Source organism: Rattus norvegicus, chromosome X (genome assembly GCF_021556685.1).
Source record: "Rattus norvegicus strain SHRSP/BbbUtx chromosome X, alternate assembly SHRSP_T2T, whole genome shotgun sequence".
NCBI classification, from domain to species: domain Eukaryota; kingdom Metazoa; phylum Chordata; class Mammalia; order Rodentia; family Muridae; genus Rattus; species Rattus norvegicus.
Window position 1 is genome coordinate 80063239 of NC_141554.1, and position 21336 is coordinate 80084574.

Below are 21336 nucleotides of genomic sequence, written 5' to 3' on the forward strand. Positions count from 1 at the left end.
TATGCGAGGATTGATTTTAATTATTTCCTATGGCTGGAGAGATGGCTCAGTGGTTAAGAATGTTGACTACTGTTCCAGAGGTTCTGAGTTCAGTTCCCAGCAACCACATGGTGGCTCACAGTCATCTGTAGTGGGATCTGATGCCCTCTTCTGGTGTGTCTGAAGACAGCTACAGTGTACTCATTCATATACATGAAATAAATAAATAAATCTTTCAAAAAACTTATTCATAAATATTTAATTATAATTCAAAAAATAATTATTTCCTAAATGATTGGAAAATCTACCAGTAAAGCATTTGCATCTTAATATATTGCAATCCTTACACAAAAATTTAGACTATTTTCTGGGTCTTTATGTACATTTTTATTTATTTCTCATTTCAATAATTGGTGTGTTTCTAAGAATTTATTTGATTTGGATTCCAAATTTAACATGCAATTATTTGTAATATTTTTAATTATAATACTTTTACTTTGTAAGAACAATATTTGTGTTTACTCTTTTACCTCTGACTTTGTCTAGCTAAGTTTGTCAGTTTTGTTGATTTAGTCAAAGAAGTAAGTTTTTAGATTTCATGATTTTTTCTATTTCTTCTACTAAGTATTTTACTTACATACAGTAATTGCTAATCCTTTTCATGTAGTTTCTTTGGATTTGAGTTATCTATCTATCTATCGATCTATCTATCTTATTTCTTTATCCATCTCTACCTAATTTATGAATTATCTGTCATTTGTCTATTATTGTCAAAGAGTAGGAAGTTTTTAGTTTCTTATTATTGTCTAATATATTATTTGCAGATATAAATTTCCTTCAGAGAAGTGTTTTTGCTCAATAATTAAAGTTTTTGATATATTTTCATGTTTATTAATTTAAAAATATTTTCTATGATGATTTCTTTTTGAGAAACTGGTAATTAGCGCTGTATTATTTAATCTTCACATGACTTTAATTCCACAAATTTCTTTCTCTTGATTATCTCTAATTTAGTTTCTCTAGAGTTATGAATATTTTTCATGATTTTAATATTAATTTTCTATGGTCTAAACATGTAATCTGCCTACGATTTCATGCACTTGAAATGAATGTATAGTCTACGTTGTTTTCTTTTGTGTTCTACATATTTAAAGTAGATCTAATTGTTTGATTTTTTTTAATATTCTAGAACTATTTTGATCACTTGTGTGGACATTTTATCCATTATTAACAGTGGTGAAGTTTTTATTCAATATTGATGAGTTGTCTACTTATCTCTATATTACAGAAGCTGTTGCCTTATATCTTGATTTTCTACTTATAAGTACAAATATAGTATCATAAAATATCCATTTATCTGAGCTGGAGAGATGTCTCAATGGTTAAGAGCACTGACTGTTCTTCCAGAGGTCCTGAGTTCAATTCTCAGCAAAAACATGGTGGCTCACAACCATCTGTAATGGAATCCTATACTCTCTTCTGGTGTGTTTGAAGACAGCTACAGTATACTCATATACATAAAATAAAAAAGTACCTACCTATCTTCAATATCAGATGTTCAATTTTTATTTTAAAATCTATTTTTCTAATGCAAATATAAAAATTCTAGCTCATTTTTGGTAATTATTTTAAGATATATATTTTTGCTGTCTTTTTACATTAAATTTATTTACGTTTTATAAAATGTAAAGTATGTACATGCCTTATAGCCGGCATTTAAGTAGATCTTTTTAGTCATTTGGTGATAAGATCTTACACTGTAGTTCAGGTTGGTCTGTAACACACTATGTATCTTAAGCTGGCCTCAAGTTTATGGCAATTCTCCTATCTCATCCTCCTGAGTGCTTAGGATTATAAGCATTTTTTTTTTACATTTTTGCCTATGTGTTAAGGATTGAATCACGGCCTTTCCTTGCTTGCTAGACAAGTCCTGTACTACTGAGTATAACCCTAGCCAAGGATCTTGTCTTGTAATTCAGTCTCACAATCTGCCTACTTGGTTTGATTTTGTACTCAATCATGCTACTGCTGAAATATTTATATTGATACACGACATTTTGCCTTTTTAAAATATATCTATCTCATAGCTTTTGTTGTCTCATATTCCTCTCAATTCTCAAAGGGGTTTCTTTCTAGTGTGCCTTTTCTATTAATCCCTTTGGTGCTTTTTTTTTAAACAGCATTTTTCTTTAGTGGCTGTTCTAGGTTTTCCAACATATACCTTATACTCAAATATACATCATATTTTTACTAAACATGATTTTATATTTACTTGAGTTTGGATTGATAGACCTACTCATTAGTATTGTTATACTCAAAAATCTTCTATCTCCCTTGCAACCTCCCTCCCTTACCCTACCCCTCATCATCATCTTTAAGAATCAATGTATGGTTGAATGAGAAAAATCACCATTGGTTTTACCCAGCTCTGAAGGCTGTGAATCAAAAACCCAATATGCTGGATGGGAAAGATGTGCTGTGATGTTGTAGAGGTGTCCAACTGCTTTCTGATTGGATGTCAGGCCTGCTCCTTGGAAAAGAACCTGTGCCTTTTAGTGTAAGTTTGGTTAACATCCCAGGTGTGAGGAACATATTATTATGATTTAAATTGACATAGCATCGGACTGCCATCCATATATGTATGTTTAAAACCATAGAAAAAGTCTACTCTCAACCTCAACCAGAAAAGCCTCTCTTTATATTGGACAACAGTGAATGCCATGACTCATGGCTGCCCAAGATGCTGAGAATAAGTGACTATTGATGGTTCGGCTGTAAATAAGACATTTACATCTCAGGGAACATTGCAGAGGGAGTAGGAACTGTGTAAGATTTACCCAGAAGACAGGGTAAAAGGCTGTGAAATGCCATCCTTTAGATTCAGCATGACCAGTGCAATGGTGAACTCACAACCACAGTTACCTTGATTGCCACACACAAGGCAGTCCCTGTCAACAATCAATCATGGAGAAGGGAGTGGCTCACAGCACCCTCACACTTTAATGTTGAACTGTTGACTGTTGGGGATTTCTGGGAGAAGTATAATCATTGTTATTATTTGTACTCAGTGCTGAGCTCACCAGGCTCCAACACATACCTCCAAACCCATAATCACTCAGAAGGCCCTGATTAAGCTCAATGTCCCAAAAGCAAACAGATAGAGAGGAATGTGTGAAAGAGGTTTATAAAGAAAGTAGATAATGTGGTAAGGAGGTGAAAGAAAGTGAGTACTGTGACAGTGGTTGGTATGTAATGGTTCAAGAAAAAATTTAATCAATAAAAAAAAAACAAAACCTTCATATTTGGGTTTTTAAGAAAATGTCAGCTGATAACTTTAGCTCTCAAAACAGATCCTTAGAGTTTTTAAAATTTATCTTTAACACTTTTGAAAAGTTCGTCAGCTACTCATTGTAAGATTTCTCAATTTCTAGTGAGCAGTTTGTATCACAAAGGGTATAATTCTGGTATTTGTTTTCGAATAAGATGATATGTGGAGAGATCTGAATGCTTTATCAAAGACAAATGTGATTATGGTGATTAGGTAAAAATTATCAGAACTCACAGAGAAATTAGGAGCTATGTGAGAATTCAAAGAAAAATTAGTAGTTGTGTGAGTCTTTGCAAATTAATTCAATTCATCTTTGCAAAATTAGTTCAACTCTCTGCACCTTATTTTCCCAGGTATAAACTAGGAAGAACAGTAATCATACCATGGAGTGCTGTGCATATTAGGGAATGAAATATCAATATAATTCTTAAACTAGTTCCTGGAGTATAGTTTGCTTAGGAAATGTTTTATATTTTCATCATCATGATTATTACTACCTTGAAATATTTCAAGTTTCCACCAGGCATTCAAGACTGCCTGGCTCTTTGCTTCAGTTGCTCAAGAAGCTCTTTTTCTATGTCTAGCAGGCTTGCCTGTAAGCAATGGGAACAACTTATTAGTGATCCTCAGTTAAGAAGAAGGAAAGCCCATCGGTTTGAAAAACAGCTAAGAGACAGAGGTGAAGGTGACCTCGTAAGAAGGATGAGATTTAAAAAAAAAATTCTTCCAGAGTCTGTGTGCTTGAAAATTGTTTTCCTGTTCTTTCAAGGAAGCAGTGTCCTAAATGAACTGGTGGGGAGTCTGACCTCTTGATCCCCTCCTCCCCTTGAAACAAAAGAAGACTGTATACAAAAGAATGGCTAGAGGACTCTTTGTTTTCTGAAAGGTTTCAAGGTATTTGCAAAAGGTTGTGTAGCTAATTAGTGCAAAGTTAGCAATTAATCAGCTCCCTTTCCCTAGGACACTGCTTAGGGCTTTGCATAGGCAGTATGTATCGTACAGATTTTGAAAGTTACCAAAAATGGTTAGCTAGACTCTAATCCAGAGGCGTAGTTAAAATCCTTTGCTTCCATTTGAACTGTTTCTAGGGAAACTAGCATGGTTTTGAGCTGTTGGCACTTAGGGAGAATTCACCCAGTCTTTTGATATGGTTGGAAGAAAGAAAACTTGATTTAGGTTTGAGTGTGAAGGTCCTAAGAGTCTGACTGTTTAGATTCAAGTTTGTAAATTCACATTTGGAACTTAGTTATATTTCAGCTACTTTTCCTCACCAACAGATAAAAAAGTGAGCCACATACTTTCCCAAGTCATTTTGAAAGCACTTTTTTTCGGCTGCATATTCATCCTCCACCCCCTCTGGAACAAACATCAGCACCTCAATGAAGGCCTGTTTAAAAGGATATTTTGGATTAAGTTGGGTGGCTGTAAACCAGTGCAAACTGTTTGGAAAACACCCTGAAAAAGCTTTAATTCCCCCTCCTTCTGCCTTTCAGATACCAAAGCAAGCAAATCTACAATTTGCAGTGTGGAAAGGGGTTGGTAGACTCTAAGTTTTAGTTTCTTGTCAAAGGATTTTTTTATCCTTTGTGTGTGTGTGTGTGTGTGTGTGTGTGTGTGTGTGTGTGTGTGTGTGTGTCTAGAATATTTGTCCTTAGACAACACCTTCCTTGAGGTGGATTCGTCTGAATATGTATGAAATCACATGGTTTTCAGCAGGAAAGTTAAACAGCAACGACAACAAAACAGTTTCTTTTTTTTGGTGAAGAGAAAGGGTCAGGAAGAGGGATTTTTGTGAATGGTAATTTGCAAATAAGCAGGGATAGAATTTTGGAGTTTAAATGGGGAGACATTAGCAATAATCAAACTGTCATGCAAATAAGTCATATAAAGCATTTGATGTCATGTCTTCAATAAATACAGTGAAGAAAAATCTGTAATACTGTAACACATATTGAATATTGACCTAAACTGGGGACCAAGGGAGCGTTCCATGAAGTCATGGTTACAAGGAAAGTATCTGAAGGAGTAAGAATTACAGTTGGGAAGGAACTGCTACAGATGAGTAGTGTGTTCCAGTCAGGAGAGTTGGAAATATAAATAGTGAGAGAAATCAGAAATGACTCTGAGAGACAGAAGCGAGTCTTTGAAAGCAAAGTTTAGCCAGAGAAAGAGTGATACTCTGAGGGTATGTGATAACTTAAAGACCTTCCTAAGAAGTCCTTTGGGAGATAAACCAGAAAGACATTAGCATCACATAAGGAAAAATGGAGGTAGATGGATCGGGAGAGAGAGTGAGCATCACTAGAGATAAAGGTGACCTTCTGTCTATTGCACCTTGTGCTACAATAGCATGTTTCTGGAATGCTTCTTCTCCTTACCTTTGTTTTCACAGCCAGGCTCCTTATCCCTGATCCTTCCTCATTTTCTCCATTTCATCATTTCTCACAAAGAGCCTAGAAAGTTGTACCTTTTCATTTTTGTGTTACCTAAGTTCTGGTCATCCATAAGACCCTATTCAAACCTCACATTATCTGGGAAGTTCTTTGGGCACTCACTCTGGTACTTTGTTTTTCTTCCCTGAACTAGTGCAGAACTCACCCTCCTTGTACCTACTTTAATGTTTTTTTTAAATCTCTTTGGTATCTCAATACTCTGTGTCTTTTTGCCTTCAAGTAGAGAAGGAAGTTCTGCAGAAGAATAACTTCTACTTTTTCAGCTTATCAGAAGCTGCTCTAGGCCGAGAGCAAATGAGAAGGAAGACAACTTGTGAAGATATAGTCAGTGCTAGCCTGAGGTAGATAGTGAGGAAGAGAAAGCAGGGCTGTGGGAGGGGATGCTGTAGAAAAGGGATTTTTCAGTCACTTACAAGTAGTAAGGCTAGTGTTAACTTCACAATGACTTGTTACAGATGGTTAGTAAGGGAAGCCCCAAAACAAGTCTGAAGAGAAAGTGAAGATAAACAAGAATGAGACATATCTTATTTGGGATTTAGCTTAACTATGTGGAAGTTATGAAGCAGATGGAGATTACTCCCATTCATCTGGGGGCATGACTCTGCCCAGAAAAGGGGAAGCAACTATTCCTGCCAAGGGGTTTCATTCCTAAGAAGGGGCAGGGCGTTGCTGTTGGTGGTGGTGTTGGCAGTGTGTGGAAGTAGAGAAAGGAATGGGGCGGGGGTTGCTGGTAGTAGGGAAAGGCTAGCAATGGCTGTTACAAAGGGGTAAGTTTCCACAACAAACTCAGATCAAGGAGAGGGAGGAGAAGAAAGAAAAGTGGGGAGTTAGGAAGAAGCAGTGTGGACCAAGACAGTTCGGTAGAGTTGATGGTAACAGCTCTCTATGAACAGATTGCATCTGAACTATTTACTTTACTTTTAGTAAACTTCTGAAAATGTCATGGTAATTAGACTTCCTGCCACGCAGTTATCTAAGAGAAATGGCTCTTCTTTTGTTACCGAACACTGCCTGGATCATGTGAGGCAAGTGTTATAGCTCTGGGACGCAGGCACATCTCTACCAGGATAGTTTGAGGGCATTTTCTTTCTTTCTTTCTTTCTTTTTTTTTTTTTTGTTCTGGGTTAAGTGATTATGGTATTAAATTGAATTTTGTAGAATGACAGAAATTTAATTATGCATACTGTAATAAACATGCATTCCCCGTTTCTTTTGTCTTTTTCCTGCCCGCTCCTTAATTCTTACTAATATTTCTGTGATCGTTTTAAACAACTAGGAGCAAACATGGGCTGCTCCTCCCATTTTGGAGTTTTGTCTCCTCCTCCTTCTCATTAGAATTGTAAGAGGGTAGCGGTCCTGCCGCAAAGACGGGCAGACAAGCTTTCTCTGTGAATTAATTGGTCAGGAAAGACACTTTTTAAATTGTCAAGTGGCACTTAAGCCACTAATTCTTGACTGTGAAACTGCTTTTCCTGGGCAATGCTCTTTAAGGAAAAACTTCTTCAGTCCAGCGATTGGTGACTAAGGGAACTATGAAGCAGAGGGGATTGGGCGGGATCACGGCTCCTAATAATGCCTCCTTATCCAATGAAAAGCATTTCCTATTGAGACCCCCAAGAGTTCCCCCGGCGGCCCTCGGCTCCAGCAAGGACTTTGGGCCTTTTCTTGTGTCCTGTTTGTTAAAGGCATGCGGGCTACAGCATTCAAGAGGGCCAGTCCTTAACAAAGGGAAGGAGATAAATGTAAATAAGCTCACATTTTCAGAATGAGCGGTTTGCAGTAAGGAGCTGCGGCAGCCCAGAGTCTGCTCCTTTTGGGCTGGACTAACCTTTCCCTTTTTTTTTTTTGTTTTTCTTTTTGTTTTTGTTTTTTTTTTTTAATGGATAAAAATATGCTCTTCCAAAGTGCGAGTTGCCCGTTTACATGATTATTAGCTAACTATCTACAGGCATGAGCACATTCTCTCATCTAGCACACTCTTTTTTGGGGTAAGTCTCTTTGAGAAAGATTTGATTTTGGCGTTTGGGGGTGGGGGATGGTGGAACAAACTTCAGTCGAAACACTGATGCTTTGAGTGTTTGGGAAAAGAAGTTAGACTTCAGCTCTGAAGTACTGAACAAGGATCATCGTGTTAAATGGTAAAAGAAAAAAACCAAGAATTTCTATTGTTTTGGTACTAATATTGTTTCAGTGGAAGAGAGACAGGATTTTCAGGCTGTTCTTTCATGTAAACACAATCTTAAAGAGCTGATTCAAAATCACAGGGTAGAATAAGTTAGAAAGCCTTTTGGCTAGCGTTATATTTCTTTGGTTTACAAAAGATTGTGAGCTAACGTGGCTTTTATTATGATGAGGTTTCTTCTAGTAAAACTATACACTACATGCCTTTGATGCCTAATTGATTTATGGAGAATGTGACATTTGCTATATTGAATAATTCATGAACTTGCCCATAAAGGAGGAATCATGTTTGAATGAAAACTTAATTCTAGCATAAATAGAATTCTCTATTATATGTGAAATTAATTGCTTTTTGCCATGTAAATGAAATAATGATGGTACATGTTTAAAATTCTCTGCTTGCATATTATGAATATTTTAAATATTTTTGGTGAAAGGACTTGTTGAATTAATTAGTAATTATGTTAGGTAATTTCTGTTTTGGGAGGAAATACAGCTACATAATTTATCATGATTTCTGTGTGTGTGTGGGAAAGACCAGAGAAATTGAAAAAATTCGAGTATGTCAAAGGTTGATAATGTTATCTATTTTGCTGCTTTACCAAATAATGCATCTTCCCTTTCCTTGAGTAACATAAAAACATCAATAGTAACTTACAGTCAAAATTATCCAGTGGCTTTTCCACATGATTATTTTTCAGAACAACATCCTGACAGCTTCCCCCGTCAGAAATCGATTATAAATCCTTCCGTCTTGTTGCAGATGAGAAGTTGCACTCTTGCAAAGGATGAGTTCAGCTGATAAACCTCATGGCTCTTATATTCTAAAGCACCTCCTGGCTGCCAATCAGAGATGCGAATGAAAGCCCTTTTGGAACAATCAGGGCAGCCTTTCAGAATGTGTATTCTCTAAGTTAAAGGGGGGACTGGGAAGATGCCTCATAGCAACACTCAAGTCAGGCTTAGACAAAGTTTAATCTATTCACTTCCCTTTGTGGGAGAAAATGCACTGAGGTTTGCTGCTCCTGCTGTGATTTGGTCACTGTCTTTTAGTCTCTGTCATCATATACAATCTCTTTTTGGCCCTCGAATGGGGAAGAAAAAAATCCCTATAATTGTCAACATTGATACTAAAAATTAGGAACTTAATAAAAGGCCACTCAGCACTGGGAATAGAGCTTCAGCTTTTAGGGATAAACAACTGATGAGAAGAGTGCACAAATAGTCTTATTTATTGCGGAGAGCTCTGTTCTGGGGTAGGCTCTTAACCCCACACTTTAAGGGGCAAGGTGATCAGGTAGGAGGACTAAAGGGCTGAGACCGTCACAATTAAAGTTGATATTGAATAGGCGGTACAGAGATCAGGGAAGATGAGGGCACGAGGAAGACTTTAGGGTGTAAATGTCACCTTGCTCTTTAAATCTAAGCTTCCAGTAGTAATCAATACTATTTATTTCTGACATTCAAATTGACCTAAAAATTATTGCGTTGGGTCTAAAAAAATTAATGACTCATTCCAGGCTTTTGGTATTTCTATTTTTTTAATTAATTTATTTTTTTGTCATGACAAGCAGAAGCAGGTGAAATAACTGACAGACAGGAACAGCCAGTGAAGACTCTACTGTGGCCCCAGTTGAAGGCCTCTTTCAGTCAGGGCCAAATATGGAAAGTGAAGAGAAACTGAGGCCTAGAAAATAATTTCCACTGACGTCCTATAGTTCACTTGTGATGAGGATATTAAACCAATCTCAATTATGCAAACTCTGATTATTTAATCTCCTATTATTCTTATATTCCAAATAAAAGACTCTTATGTGTAGTCTACATCAAGAAAAAAGGCCCATAAAAGAAGGAAATGCTAATATCTCTGTCTTCTTTTCAGGCAAACCATACTGATATTGATTTAATTTCAGGAATATTGCTGTCTGGAGAAAAATGGAAATCAATTTTTTTTAATAATAAGTTGATCTCTGTGTACTTAGGTTGTCTGTTTTACTTGTTTAGGTTTTTTTTTTTTTTAACGTGAAGAAAAGTTATTTCGAGAGGTTTGTTGGTTCATTTAACACCCTGCTTTGTTTTAGGCCAACATTTGTTCAGAAGTGGGTGAGCTGTAATAACACTATCAGTCTGTACTATAAGATAATTATGGGTTACAAGTACTACAATGAGAACGATCCAAATGTAGGTGCCACTTGCATGAATTCCAGCACCATGCCTATCTTGTTTTATATGAGTATGCTGTTCGGAGTTATGGTTCTCAATGTCCATATATGCTATGTAAACTAAGTTTAGGAGTCTTTATGAAGACATGTGAGTCTCAGTAGATATACAAATATCTAGTAGTGGAAGCCTTTCTCATGCAGTTCAGGAGGGAAAGAAATTTAATAGGGTTGCAGGGTAGGGGCAAGGCACTGGAATCCACACTTGTCCCAGTCGTCCTTCCTTTTACCTTTTGTCCAATCATAACAGTTGTCACCAGGAAAAAAAAAAACAAAAACAAAAACATACCAATATAACCTTAGACCACTAAAGAAATCTTTGTTCATTTATTGTTTTTCAATATATGGAAATGGGAGTTTTGTTATGACTCTTGTCACTAGTTATCTTTAAGTTACTCATAAATTTTGGACTCCAGTCAATACTACTATGACATGTATGCAGCCCTGGTAAGTTTGGAGAATAACTGCTATCTTCAATTGTGTTATAATGAAGTCAAAGACATTTACTATCATCTGGAAATAAGTTGTTTTCTTATATATTATAGCATGTAATTATTATATCAGGTAATTATTTCATCTACCTCATAATTTTGGCATACAGTTTATTGAGGAGCTATCTTTATGGATGTTCTATTCCACAGCACTCATTCGAGGAATTCTTTGAACACCTGTCTCCAGAGAACTCATTGATTATCCACATTTCAGATAAATCTGGTGTCAGAGTTTGGTTTGAACTAACTAATGTGAGTACCATTGTTCAGATTTCACCTTTTTTTTCATTTTATTCTTCAATTCTTTTTTGTAACTAGTGCTTTTATATTATTACAGATCATGTGATTCAAAGTTCCAGAATAAATAGAGGAAGTGGAGGTGTTATGGTTATGTATTTAGGATCCAGGCAATTTTGTTTAAGATGAATGTTCTTCAACATTCTTTGACTTAATCCTTCTTTACCATTGACAGATAGAAAATAGATGGCAGACAGACAGAAGATAGATTGATGTAAGGCATGCTTTTCTTCTTATGATCAGTGATAGTACCCTAGCATAGCAAATGAATTTGTGTTCGTACTAATTTATACTTTGTGTGTTTGTATACAGGGATAAATCTGAGTTCTGTTTGCATTTATAAGTCTTGCAGAATTTGGAAATGAGATCTTTGCAGAAAACCCGATATTGTTCTATAAATATCTGGGGCTTCTACTAAGATGGGATATTGAGTCTTAAGGCTCTAGACAATTTCATCATATTAGATTGTGCAATTTCTCTGCAGCTTTCTTACTCTATAACTAGGTACTAGGGAAAATTCTGCTTTAGTAGCTCTGATGCAATCTTTAGTCATGTCATATTGATTATTAAACCACAATATTCCCTAAGGCTTGGCCTGTGTCATCAGGTGAAGGGTTAGTAGGAAACACTAGGTCTTTGGTAAAAAAATAAATATATGATGAATTTAGTCACTAAAGGTGAGTTCCAGTCACACGAGAGCTTCTGCCCTTTCTTGATGTTTTCAGATTCATTCATTCCTCATGGGGACAGAATGACCTTAGTTATCTCGGTAAAAATCAGGCTCTATAGAAATAAGCTATTTTTCAAAGAGATTTTAATTGTATCAAAACATAAGACTGATAGGTCAACCTTAACCAGTGCATAGGAACATCATTTGGATGCAGGTGACCTATGCCTGTGACTTGGCCTACACTGTTGCCATCGGGAATCTTATCTGTTAGCGACCACTCACTGGAAGAGCACAAGTCTGGATGTAGTTCCTACTACTCCACCAGAATGGACTTCAGTTCTATTTTTGTAATATTTGTGAATATTTGGATTTGATTCACTGTAGCATGCCTATAATCAAGGACACAAGAGGCTTCAGTTTACTTTGTCTCAGCTTTCACAAGTTGTGACCAAAGCAGAAAAAACAAATGCTTTAGGGATCACGAGCACTCTGACTTGATCTACTTCACTAAAAATGGAGCAAAGCAAGACAATTTGAGTATACTCTGCCTTTGGGCTTTTTTCCTACCCTCTTGACTGTGTTTGGCTAGGAACAAAGTAAGTCAAGGCTTTCTAGGGTATTGGATTTATGCCAGATTTTATAATTTTATTTTCAACAGAACTTACGAAATTTAAGCAGGTTATGGAGTAATCTATGTACTTAATAATCCTTATAAGGCCAAAAGTGTCTTTTCTTCATCTAGTGGTTCAAACTTGGTATCCACCATTATTTTTAGGCATCAGAAAAATATGGACATTATTATGAATTCTCCGAAAGGGCTCTGATATTCAAAGAGTTAAAATGATGATCAAATTTTTTATTATATAAAATATTATTGTCTATTAACTGTAAGAAACAATTAATTTCTTTATGACATTTTCATGACTGTGTATAACGGTTTGATCATATTCACCTCCACATTACTCTCTTATACTTCTCTCTGTTGACCCTTACTCTAAGATTTCTTTTTAAATTTTTACTTTTTAAGATCTTTCTTTGTCTCTGCCTATGTCTCTGGCTTTCTGCTTGTGTGTGCATGCAAGTATGTGTGTGTGTGTGTGTGTGTGTGTGTGTGTGTGAGAGAGAGAGAGAGAGAGAGAGAGAGAGAGAGAAACAGAGAGACAGAGACAAAGAGACAGAGACAGAGAGAGCGTATGTGTACATGCTTACAGGTACACACACATTTGAATGCTGTCCTGCATGTGGAAGTCAGAATTATTTACAAGAGTTAGTTCCTTTCTTCCTTGCACAAGATGGGACTTCAGGGATTGAACTCAGGTTGTCAAATTTGGTGGTAGGTGTCTTTTTCTGTTAAGCCATCTTGTTGCCCCTTTGAATTTCTTTTTGACTATCCTCCAGATGACCTGCTTTCTGACCATTATCAATAAAAGTATGTCTATCTAATATTGATCTCTCATTTAGTCCATAATGTTGGAACAATTGGTTATAAACATCTTTACAAGACAGTAGTCTGATGCTATAGAAGAAAATGCAGTTAACTATGTAGGCTATTTTTCTTTAATTCTTTCTCTCTTTGAGCACTCAAGTATTGACCTGTACATTTAGTGGACAGTATGTTAGACACTTAGGAAAAAGGAAACAGGCCCTGTTTCTTGACTATTTTTCTTTATTTTCAGTTAGCTCAAGAGGCAAATACAATTCTTATTTAAAAAACCTGGAGCTGTAAGTGGGTTGTTCAATGGGAGCCCCTTCCAGGATTGCTCTCTTATTAGTAAATAGTGTAGTTAAGGTTTCAAACCCAAGAAGGAACTTTTTGCTGTACTAGGAATTAAATGAAGGATACATTTCTAATACTAATTTAAAGATACCAAGAAAGACTGAGATTTCTAGTCATGGGTGAAAGGAACAAACTCTATAATGTTCCTTTGTTGTAGGGCTGGAACTGGCAAGTTCACCAAACTACTCATAGCCTTGTTTAATCTTCCTAGCATTAGCTGTGAGGCTCAGTGGTAATGTTTATACAGGAAAGAGAAAACAGTATAGCCAAGTTACAGACTGAACTGTGTCTGAGTCAGAAATAGATCTTTCTGCTTCCAGTGCTGTGTTAAGACCCGACACCACACCCTCCCTGCTAGACAGTAAAGGTGGTGTGTGTTCAAGCAAGGGAGAACTATGAATAGAGCCATAGTGGCACTTTTCCCATGCTCTCTCTTTAGGAGTGAGACTGTACTGCTTTCTTGTCTGTGGTCCTCTCTCCCACAGGTTTTGATTACCCAAAGCAACAGAGTAGAAGTGTCATGCATTTACAGACTGCCTGCTGTGGGTGTAATGCATATGTCCTGGGGGCTATAAAACTGAAGTTTGGTGGTGGGTGTATCTATCAATCAACTTGACTTAATCACCTTATATTACGTCAATATAAATATGTATTCATTTATAAATCACATTGCACTCCATAAACATAATGCAGTTATTATTTATGATGTTAATTTTTTTAATAATGTGAATTAAGAAATAAAATGAAATGATTGTATTTCTGAAAAAAAACTGAATGTAAAAGTAGAATACAAAACTCAGCTATTCAGAATATTAATCTAGGAAAGTAGAAAATAAGATATGGCCAGGGAACTATGTGCTCTTGGCACAGATATAACCAGGGGGATAGGGTTGGAGGGGCTCTGGGAAAAGGTGGAAAGCCTTCTTATACGAAATCTTTTACTAAGTAAAATAAAGTTCCTAGCAGTGCTTATTGTATACGGTGAGTGTAAGAGATCATGAATGAAGCCTGGTTTTAATGTTGAGTTTTAAAGCCTCTATAAATTCTTAAAAGTATATCACTATGTTGATGGGAAATTATTTCTTTCACTGTCTTCTTGATTTCTTCCAGCAATTGATTTTTAAAATTTAAATAGTCTTTTTAGTGTAAATGAGTCCTCTGGACTACTAGATAAGAACAAAGTTAAAATAGTAAATGAAACGATTGAAAAGATTGAGAAGTGTGGCATTCGTATGTTTTTTCTACCACTGCGTTGGCGAGCGTGACTATACATTAAATCAGAAACAATAATAACTTCGTCTGTAGCTCTGAGCACCAGGTACTGAGATTTTTGAGGTTCTTCCGGTTTCAGCTGATTGGCTTCACTGTCTTAAACACAGCACTTGAAAACTATTCTTCTGTCTGGCAAACACAAAATGAATAAAATCTAGTGATGAGGATGAGATTAGAGGAAGCCCTCCTAAGATTCTTAATACAAAATGGATGGCTTCAAAAAGTTCAATTGTCCTTACCCTCTCATTCCCAAGTTCTCTCCATACTTCTCTTTCTTTTTCATCTCCTTTCTGACTTCCCTGCCTATTTTGGTACTTCTTCCTTATCTGGACCATCTTGTTAATCTTGACTTGGTCAAGGTCTGTACTATTACTTTTGTTTGTACATCAGGGTTGCTTTGCGGAAAAGTTGAACTAGGTCTGTATGATGAAATGGCCAAGAAGGAACATGATTTTAGGTGAGTGATCCATAAAGACTTATTGAAGGACAATTCAGGATGGCAAGTTCTAATTGTAACTAGAACACTATCATAATGATAAGTTTTTCATTGCTTTTCCCCATGTTATGGATGTTATCCCTCCCTCTGGGTAATGACTTTTTCTCAAGCTAAGTATGTTTTTCTCATATCGGATACTCGGGGAGGTGACTTTAGTCCTCTGTATTTCTAGAGGATTTCTCTTCTACTCCCTTCCAGAATACATCTGAGGGATTGTTGCTTGTTTCCTTGGTATTTTGAAGGGAAAAGTGGAAAGGGAATCACTTCAGAAAACAGCCATTTGTATTTTACAACACAATCATGTGAAAACCCATTACTGGTTATGTCAGGGAACAAAGGCCACTTTCATTTCATATCCCTACTCAAAAGAATCATTCAACAGTTACTTATCCACAGTGTATTATTTGACACATTTGAAAGACAGAATAGCCAATAGTATCTATTAACCCAGGAGAAAGTTGGTAATATTTATTTCTACATGTATCTTCATATCCTATTGACCTACATATTTAAACAGACAATTGAGTTAATGACTACCATATATAGAAATGTTGGGAAAGAAAGCCTCTAAATGGCCAGATGAAATTTTGTACAAGGAATGAGGAGACTGTTCTGGTCCTCAACTTTCACATACCATTTGGAACTTTCTTTTGATGTCAAGACAAGGCTTGAATATGTGGTCTAAGCTGACCTAGAACTCACTTTGTAGTTCAGGATGGCTTCAAACATACATGAATTCCTTGCTTAGGCCTTTCCAAGTGTCTAGGGTTATAGGCACAATCCACCACACTCTGTTGTCATTTGTGTTCGATGAAAAAGTCGATATTGATCAGGTACATTTTAGCAGATGAAAGCATGGATGTGGCTGATGGAAAAAACAGTAGGAGAAATAAAAGGAACATATATGTTAGGCTTAGTGTATAGCTAGAAAAAGAACACTTAGTGTTGGAAGAAAATGAGTTTAATATTTTAATCTCTTCCTCAGAATGGTCAAGTGACACAACACAGTAAAGGAACGTATTTATTTTTAATCTTGAATTTTTTTCATACAGAATATTTTGATCATATTCTTTTTCCCTCTCCTAATTCCTCCCCAGTTCCCACCCCTAACCACTCTAATTCATATCTTTATCTCTTAAAACAAACAAAACAATGGAGTCCATTTCGTGTTGGTAAAACAGTGAAATCTTAGCTATCAGACAATTAACTAAGGGATCATGTATTCTGAGCTTCTGATTTAGAATTAAAAGGTGAACCAATAAATTGCTTCAATAGCATATTCATCGCTGTTTAGGGCATGCACTAGAGGCCTCATATCCACCTGCTGTCTTATACAATAGAGTTAATAATTGGACAAGGTACTTTTATAATATTGGAGAACAAACAGTACAAATTTGGGTTATTTGAAAAAAATTTATGGTTTAGGAATCAAAAATGTGACTTCTGATTTTGAATAAATGTCATTCAAATCCTCTTCCAATTCCAATGTATTTTGGAAGTTGAAAATGGATCTGCAGGACTGGAGAGATGGCTCAGTGGTTAAGAGCACTGACTGCTCTTCCAGAGGTCCTGAGTTCAATTCCCAGCAACCACATGGTGGCTCACAACCATCTGTAATGGGATCTGATGCCCTCTTTTGTTGTGTCTGAAGAGAGTGACAGTGTACTCATATAAATAAAATAAATCTTTAAAAAAGAGAAAATGGATCTGCAAATTCCGTATTAGCAGCATCTTAGCTATTAAGTGTTTGATTTTTTTCCCTTGATGAATATATATTTTATTCATGTTCTTTGCAATGATATAGCTATTGTGTTGTGTGCTCTCTGTCATGTCCAAGATAGATTCTTTGTTGTATCATTTAGATGTAGTATGTGATCAAACAGTACTTCTCAAGTCAAATAGAAAACACCTATTTTCTTGCCTGGGTGTGCAGAATGTATTTTTTTCCTCAGAAATCTTGGAGGGAAGGCCGATTTGGTGACTCATTCTATCTTGTTTTCTATAGGAAGAAAACACCCTCTACTGGTCCCTAGTCTCAAGAGTGGTGAACCCCTGCACCTAGCAGGCTCTCTGGGAAAATCCATGGGTGACAGAAGATTTATTGACTTCCAATTCCAAGATTTAAATTCAAGTCTCAGACCCAGGTTGGGAAATGCAACTGCCAATAATACTTGCATTGTTGACGACTCCTTCAAGTATAATCTGAATGGTGCTGTCTATAGTGTTGTATTTATCCTGGGCTTAATAACCAACAGTGCTTCCCTGTTTGTCTTCTGCTTCCGCATGAAAATGAGAAGTGAGACCGCTATTTTCATCACCAATCTGGCCCTCTCTGACTTGCTTTTTGTCTGTACCCTACCTTTCAAAATATTTTACAACTTTAACCGCCACTGGCCGTTTGGTGACACCCTCTGTAAGATCTCAGGGACTGCATTCCTCACCAACATCTATGGGAGCATGCTCTTCCTCACCTGCATTAGTGTGGATCGTTTCCTAGCCATTGTCTATCCCTTCCGATCTCGTACCATCAGGACCAGGAGGAATTCCGCCATTGTGTGCGCTGGAGTCTGGATCCTAGTCCTCAGTGGTGGTATTTCAGCGTCTTTGTTTTCCACCACTAACGTCAACAATGCGACCACCACTTGCTTTGAAGGCTTCTCCAAACGTGTCTGGAAGACTTACCTGTCCAAGATCACCATATTCATTGAAGTTGTTGGGTTCATCATTCCTCTGATATTGAATGTTTCCTGCTCTTCTGTGGTGCTTAGAACCCTCCGCAAGCCTGCAACATTGTCTCAAATTGGGACCAATAAGAAAAAAGTGTTGAAGATGATCACAGTGCATATGGCAGTTTTTGTGGTATGCTTCGTACCATATAACTCTGTTCTCTTTTTATATGCCTTGGTACGTTCCCAAGCCATTACTAATTGCTTATTGGAAAGGTTTGCAAAGATAATGTACCCGATTACCTTGTGCCTTGCAACTCTGAATTGTTGCTTTGACCCTTTTATCTATTACTTCACTCTTGAATCTTTTCAGAAATCCTTTTATATCAACACACACATAAGGATGGAGTCGCTGTTTAAGACTGAGACACCTCTGACCCCCAAACCTTCCCTTCCAGCTATCCAAGAGGAAGTTAGTGATCAAACAACAAATAATGGTGGTGAACTAATGCTGGAATCCACCTTCTAGGCACAGGAATTGTCTTTCAGGTTCAGCTACAGTGTCTCTTATGATTTTTTCTTCCTATGCTATAAATAAGAGAAACAAATTGAAGCTAATGATACTGAGAATAGATTAATGTACCAAATGCAGTCAGATACATTTGTTTGAACACTATTGTACATATTGTTTTGTTCAGTAATTATAGGTCAAGTCTAATTACAACAACCAAAACAGATCAGACTCTTCTGTTGAGTTGACTTTTCATTACATAAATGACCAGTGGTCTTGACTTTTAGTGATGTGGGGTTATTTTAAAACTTAAAAAAAGCATTCCAGTAATTTTGGTAATTGGGTTGGGCCTATAAATATAGAACAAATTCAGGGATTATTTAAAAATGTCTGTGTTACTACTGATATATGCTAGTATTTTTTTTCCTTTTTTGAATTATCATTGAATTTATTTTACAAAAAGAACTATTTTTAGCTAATGTTAGTAAGACATTTTGAGAAATAGAAATATGTTGAATTTTAAAGAATTGGCAAATTTTATCTAGATTTTAACAACATAAATGAAGTGTTTGAATGAATATGGGTGGGAAAATTTGGAATTTAGACATTTTCACATATATAGTAACTACAATTAGTGTCAGCTTTTAAAACTTTAAAATAATTTTAGAATTTTCATATGAAATTGTTAATCCTCAAAGCTGCTGCAGATGTGCCTGGCAGGTATCAAATGGAAAACTCATAAAATTAACAGTGTCAATTAAACTTTAAGCAACACTACAATATTTCTTAAGATTTTCACTTATCTTTTATGGGGGTGGGGACTGACTTGTATAAAATATTTATTCTTCATGTTAAATGTTGGGGACACAGTATAGCCAGAGAGCTCTATAGTATTTGTGTCCAGGTCAGGAGCAAGTTGAAAAGGTAAGTGAACAGAGTAATAGCAGCAAGATATCTTAGAGTAGTTTTTGAGGTGGGGGTTAGATAGCTGTAACTTTGAAATACGTACTCTTTTCTATAAATTTTGGAGCACATTGTAGCCAAGGTGCTGCTAAATTTGTGCTCGGGTTGGGAGCATATTGAAAAAGATGTGTACATTAATAAAAAACAAAAAACAAAAAAACCAAAAAGAAAAATTAATAAAAAACCCACAAAACTAGAAAAGAAAAAAAATCAAATAAGAAAAAAATAGTTCCTAACACTTGCATCACTGTTTTACTATTTTTAAAGTTCTATAAACTTAAAAGTACTATGCCACTTTAATAAACATTTTAGTATAATTCAATTCAAAATCTGCTAAAATTGTGTCTGGGACAGGATTGAATACATACATGTAGAAAAATACATAATTTATAAAACTCCCAAGTGCTACAGCTTGCAGATGATGCCTTGGATCAAAATGCATCTAGGCAACTGCACAATTGGCACCAAGTTTGAGAGGGAATTAATAAAAACATCATTTTGAAATTTATAAAAGAATCTTTTTGGAACTCACTTAAACAACAAATAAGAATCTTTACAATATTATTTTTCTGATGTATATAGTAGATATACCTTAAATATGCATCAGTCAGTTTAAATAATATGCACAAAATGTGACAATTAAAAAATATCCGAAAATTTCAAGTAAACATCCAGTAATAACACATGTTGTATACTGCTGAACTTGTGCCAGAGAGTGGTTAAATTAAAAACCACAAAACAATGATGAAATGGTAAAAAATTCCAAAACAATGAGAAAATTCTTGAAATTCCTTAACCTGTGACTTGTAGGCTTAAAAATAATTTTTAAAAAAAGTAAAAATTTGTGTGCACAATGCAGTGTTAAAGGCTGCTGATTTGGGGCTTGGGTTAGGAACTAGCTGAAAAAAAAGTTGCTAAAACAATAGAACAATAGTAAAAATGAATTCATGATTTAAACTCCTAAAAATAACTATGCATTATATTGTCTTGCAGAGAATGGTGACTGTTGGAGTACATAAGGCTTGTAGGCTCAGTTAGACAAAAGTAGGTTAAGTTAGATGGAGTTCAGTTGTTAGTTAACACTACAAGTTCAAACTAGTAATCAAAGTAGGAAAAACTTGCTTGTTTCCTTCAGTATTTTTTTGTGTTTTTTTTTTTTTTTTGGTAATATTGAACTATATGTGAACTCTCTGTACTCTTAGCTGTTAAAATTATGGAATTTTAGCATTATGGTATCAAATTATTGAATTGGATGTTAACTGAATTCACATGAAATACATTTAAGAAATCGTTTGCATTTTGCATAATCTCCATGTTTAATGTTGCTTACTCTTTCATATTTTCCTTTATTTTGGTTAATTTTCATTTTTATATTTAATATAACTCGATAGTAATAAAAATGGTGGTGTGAATAATGTAACCAACAAATTGTAATGTATACCTAATTGTAAAGTTGAATTTATTTTACATTTATAAGCACAGGTAATCCTTCAGCTGTAATTACAACTTTCATTTAAATGTTTATTAAATGTAATAAAACATATTTGGATTATTAAGGTATTATACTTTGGTCAGTTATGTATTTATTCAATTCTTTGTTCTTAGGGCACCCAAAGATATCTATCCTTTATCTTAATTCATCTTAACCGTTGAGAAAAAGCTTATTAAAATACGGAATTTTTAATGAACTCCTAGGCCATGTCTTTGAAAACATGGTGACAGAAGCTATTTGATTCACATCTGTTTCCTTCTACTTTCTTTCTCTGCTTCTAACCCCCTACACCTTAGCATGATTGGTCACATTTCATGCAATCCATTTAGTTTCCCGATGGCTTTTTTTAAACCTTCCAGTAATTTCACCTATAGAAATAACCCCTGATACCTGGTTAAAAAAAAAAAAAAAAAAAGAAGTGGTGTTAATACAGTGAAAGTTGTGAATGACCGCCCCTTCCTTTGTCTTCTATTTTCCTTCTTTCTGTCAGATATGCAAGAGTGCCAATGAGGTTGTGAGGGGGGAATGACTGCCACAGTAA

The 21336-nt window shown here is 35.7% G+C and overlaps 1 protein-coding gene across 2 annotated transcripts; it reads left to right on the top strand.

Moving 5' to 3' along the window:
- The first annotated feature begins 7375 nt into the window (after positions 1–7375).
- Positions 7376–20868, top strand: Lpar4 (lysophosphatidic acid receptor 4). 2 transcript variants are annotated; one of them, XM_087599417.1, is made up of 3 exons: positions 7376–7898; positions 10802–10903; positions 17169–20868. In XM_087599417.1, exon 3 carries the CDS (start codon positions 17246–17248, stop codon positions 18356–18358), a length of 1113 nt encoding a protein of 370 aa, XP_087455543.1. In that variant the 5' UTR covers positions 7376–7898; positions 10802–10903; positions 17169–17245; the 3' UTR covers positions 18359–20868. The 2 variants fall into 2 exon arrangements, with proteins under 2 accessions (XP_087455543.1, NP_001100410.1); NM_001106940.1 differs by having other exon boundaries at positions 7377–7748; positions 17169–20865.
- Positions 20869–21336: the final 468 nt, after the last annotated feature.

Bases quoted from the DNA above. Each gene is read 5' to 3' on its own strand.
- Lpar4 (XM_087599417.1), top strand. From the start codon at position 17,246: ATGGGTGACAGAAGATTTATTGACTTCCAATTCCAAGATTTAAATTCA.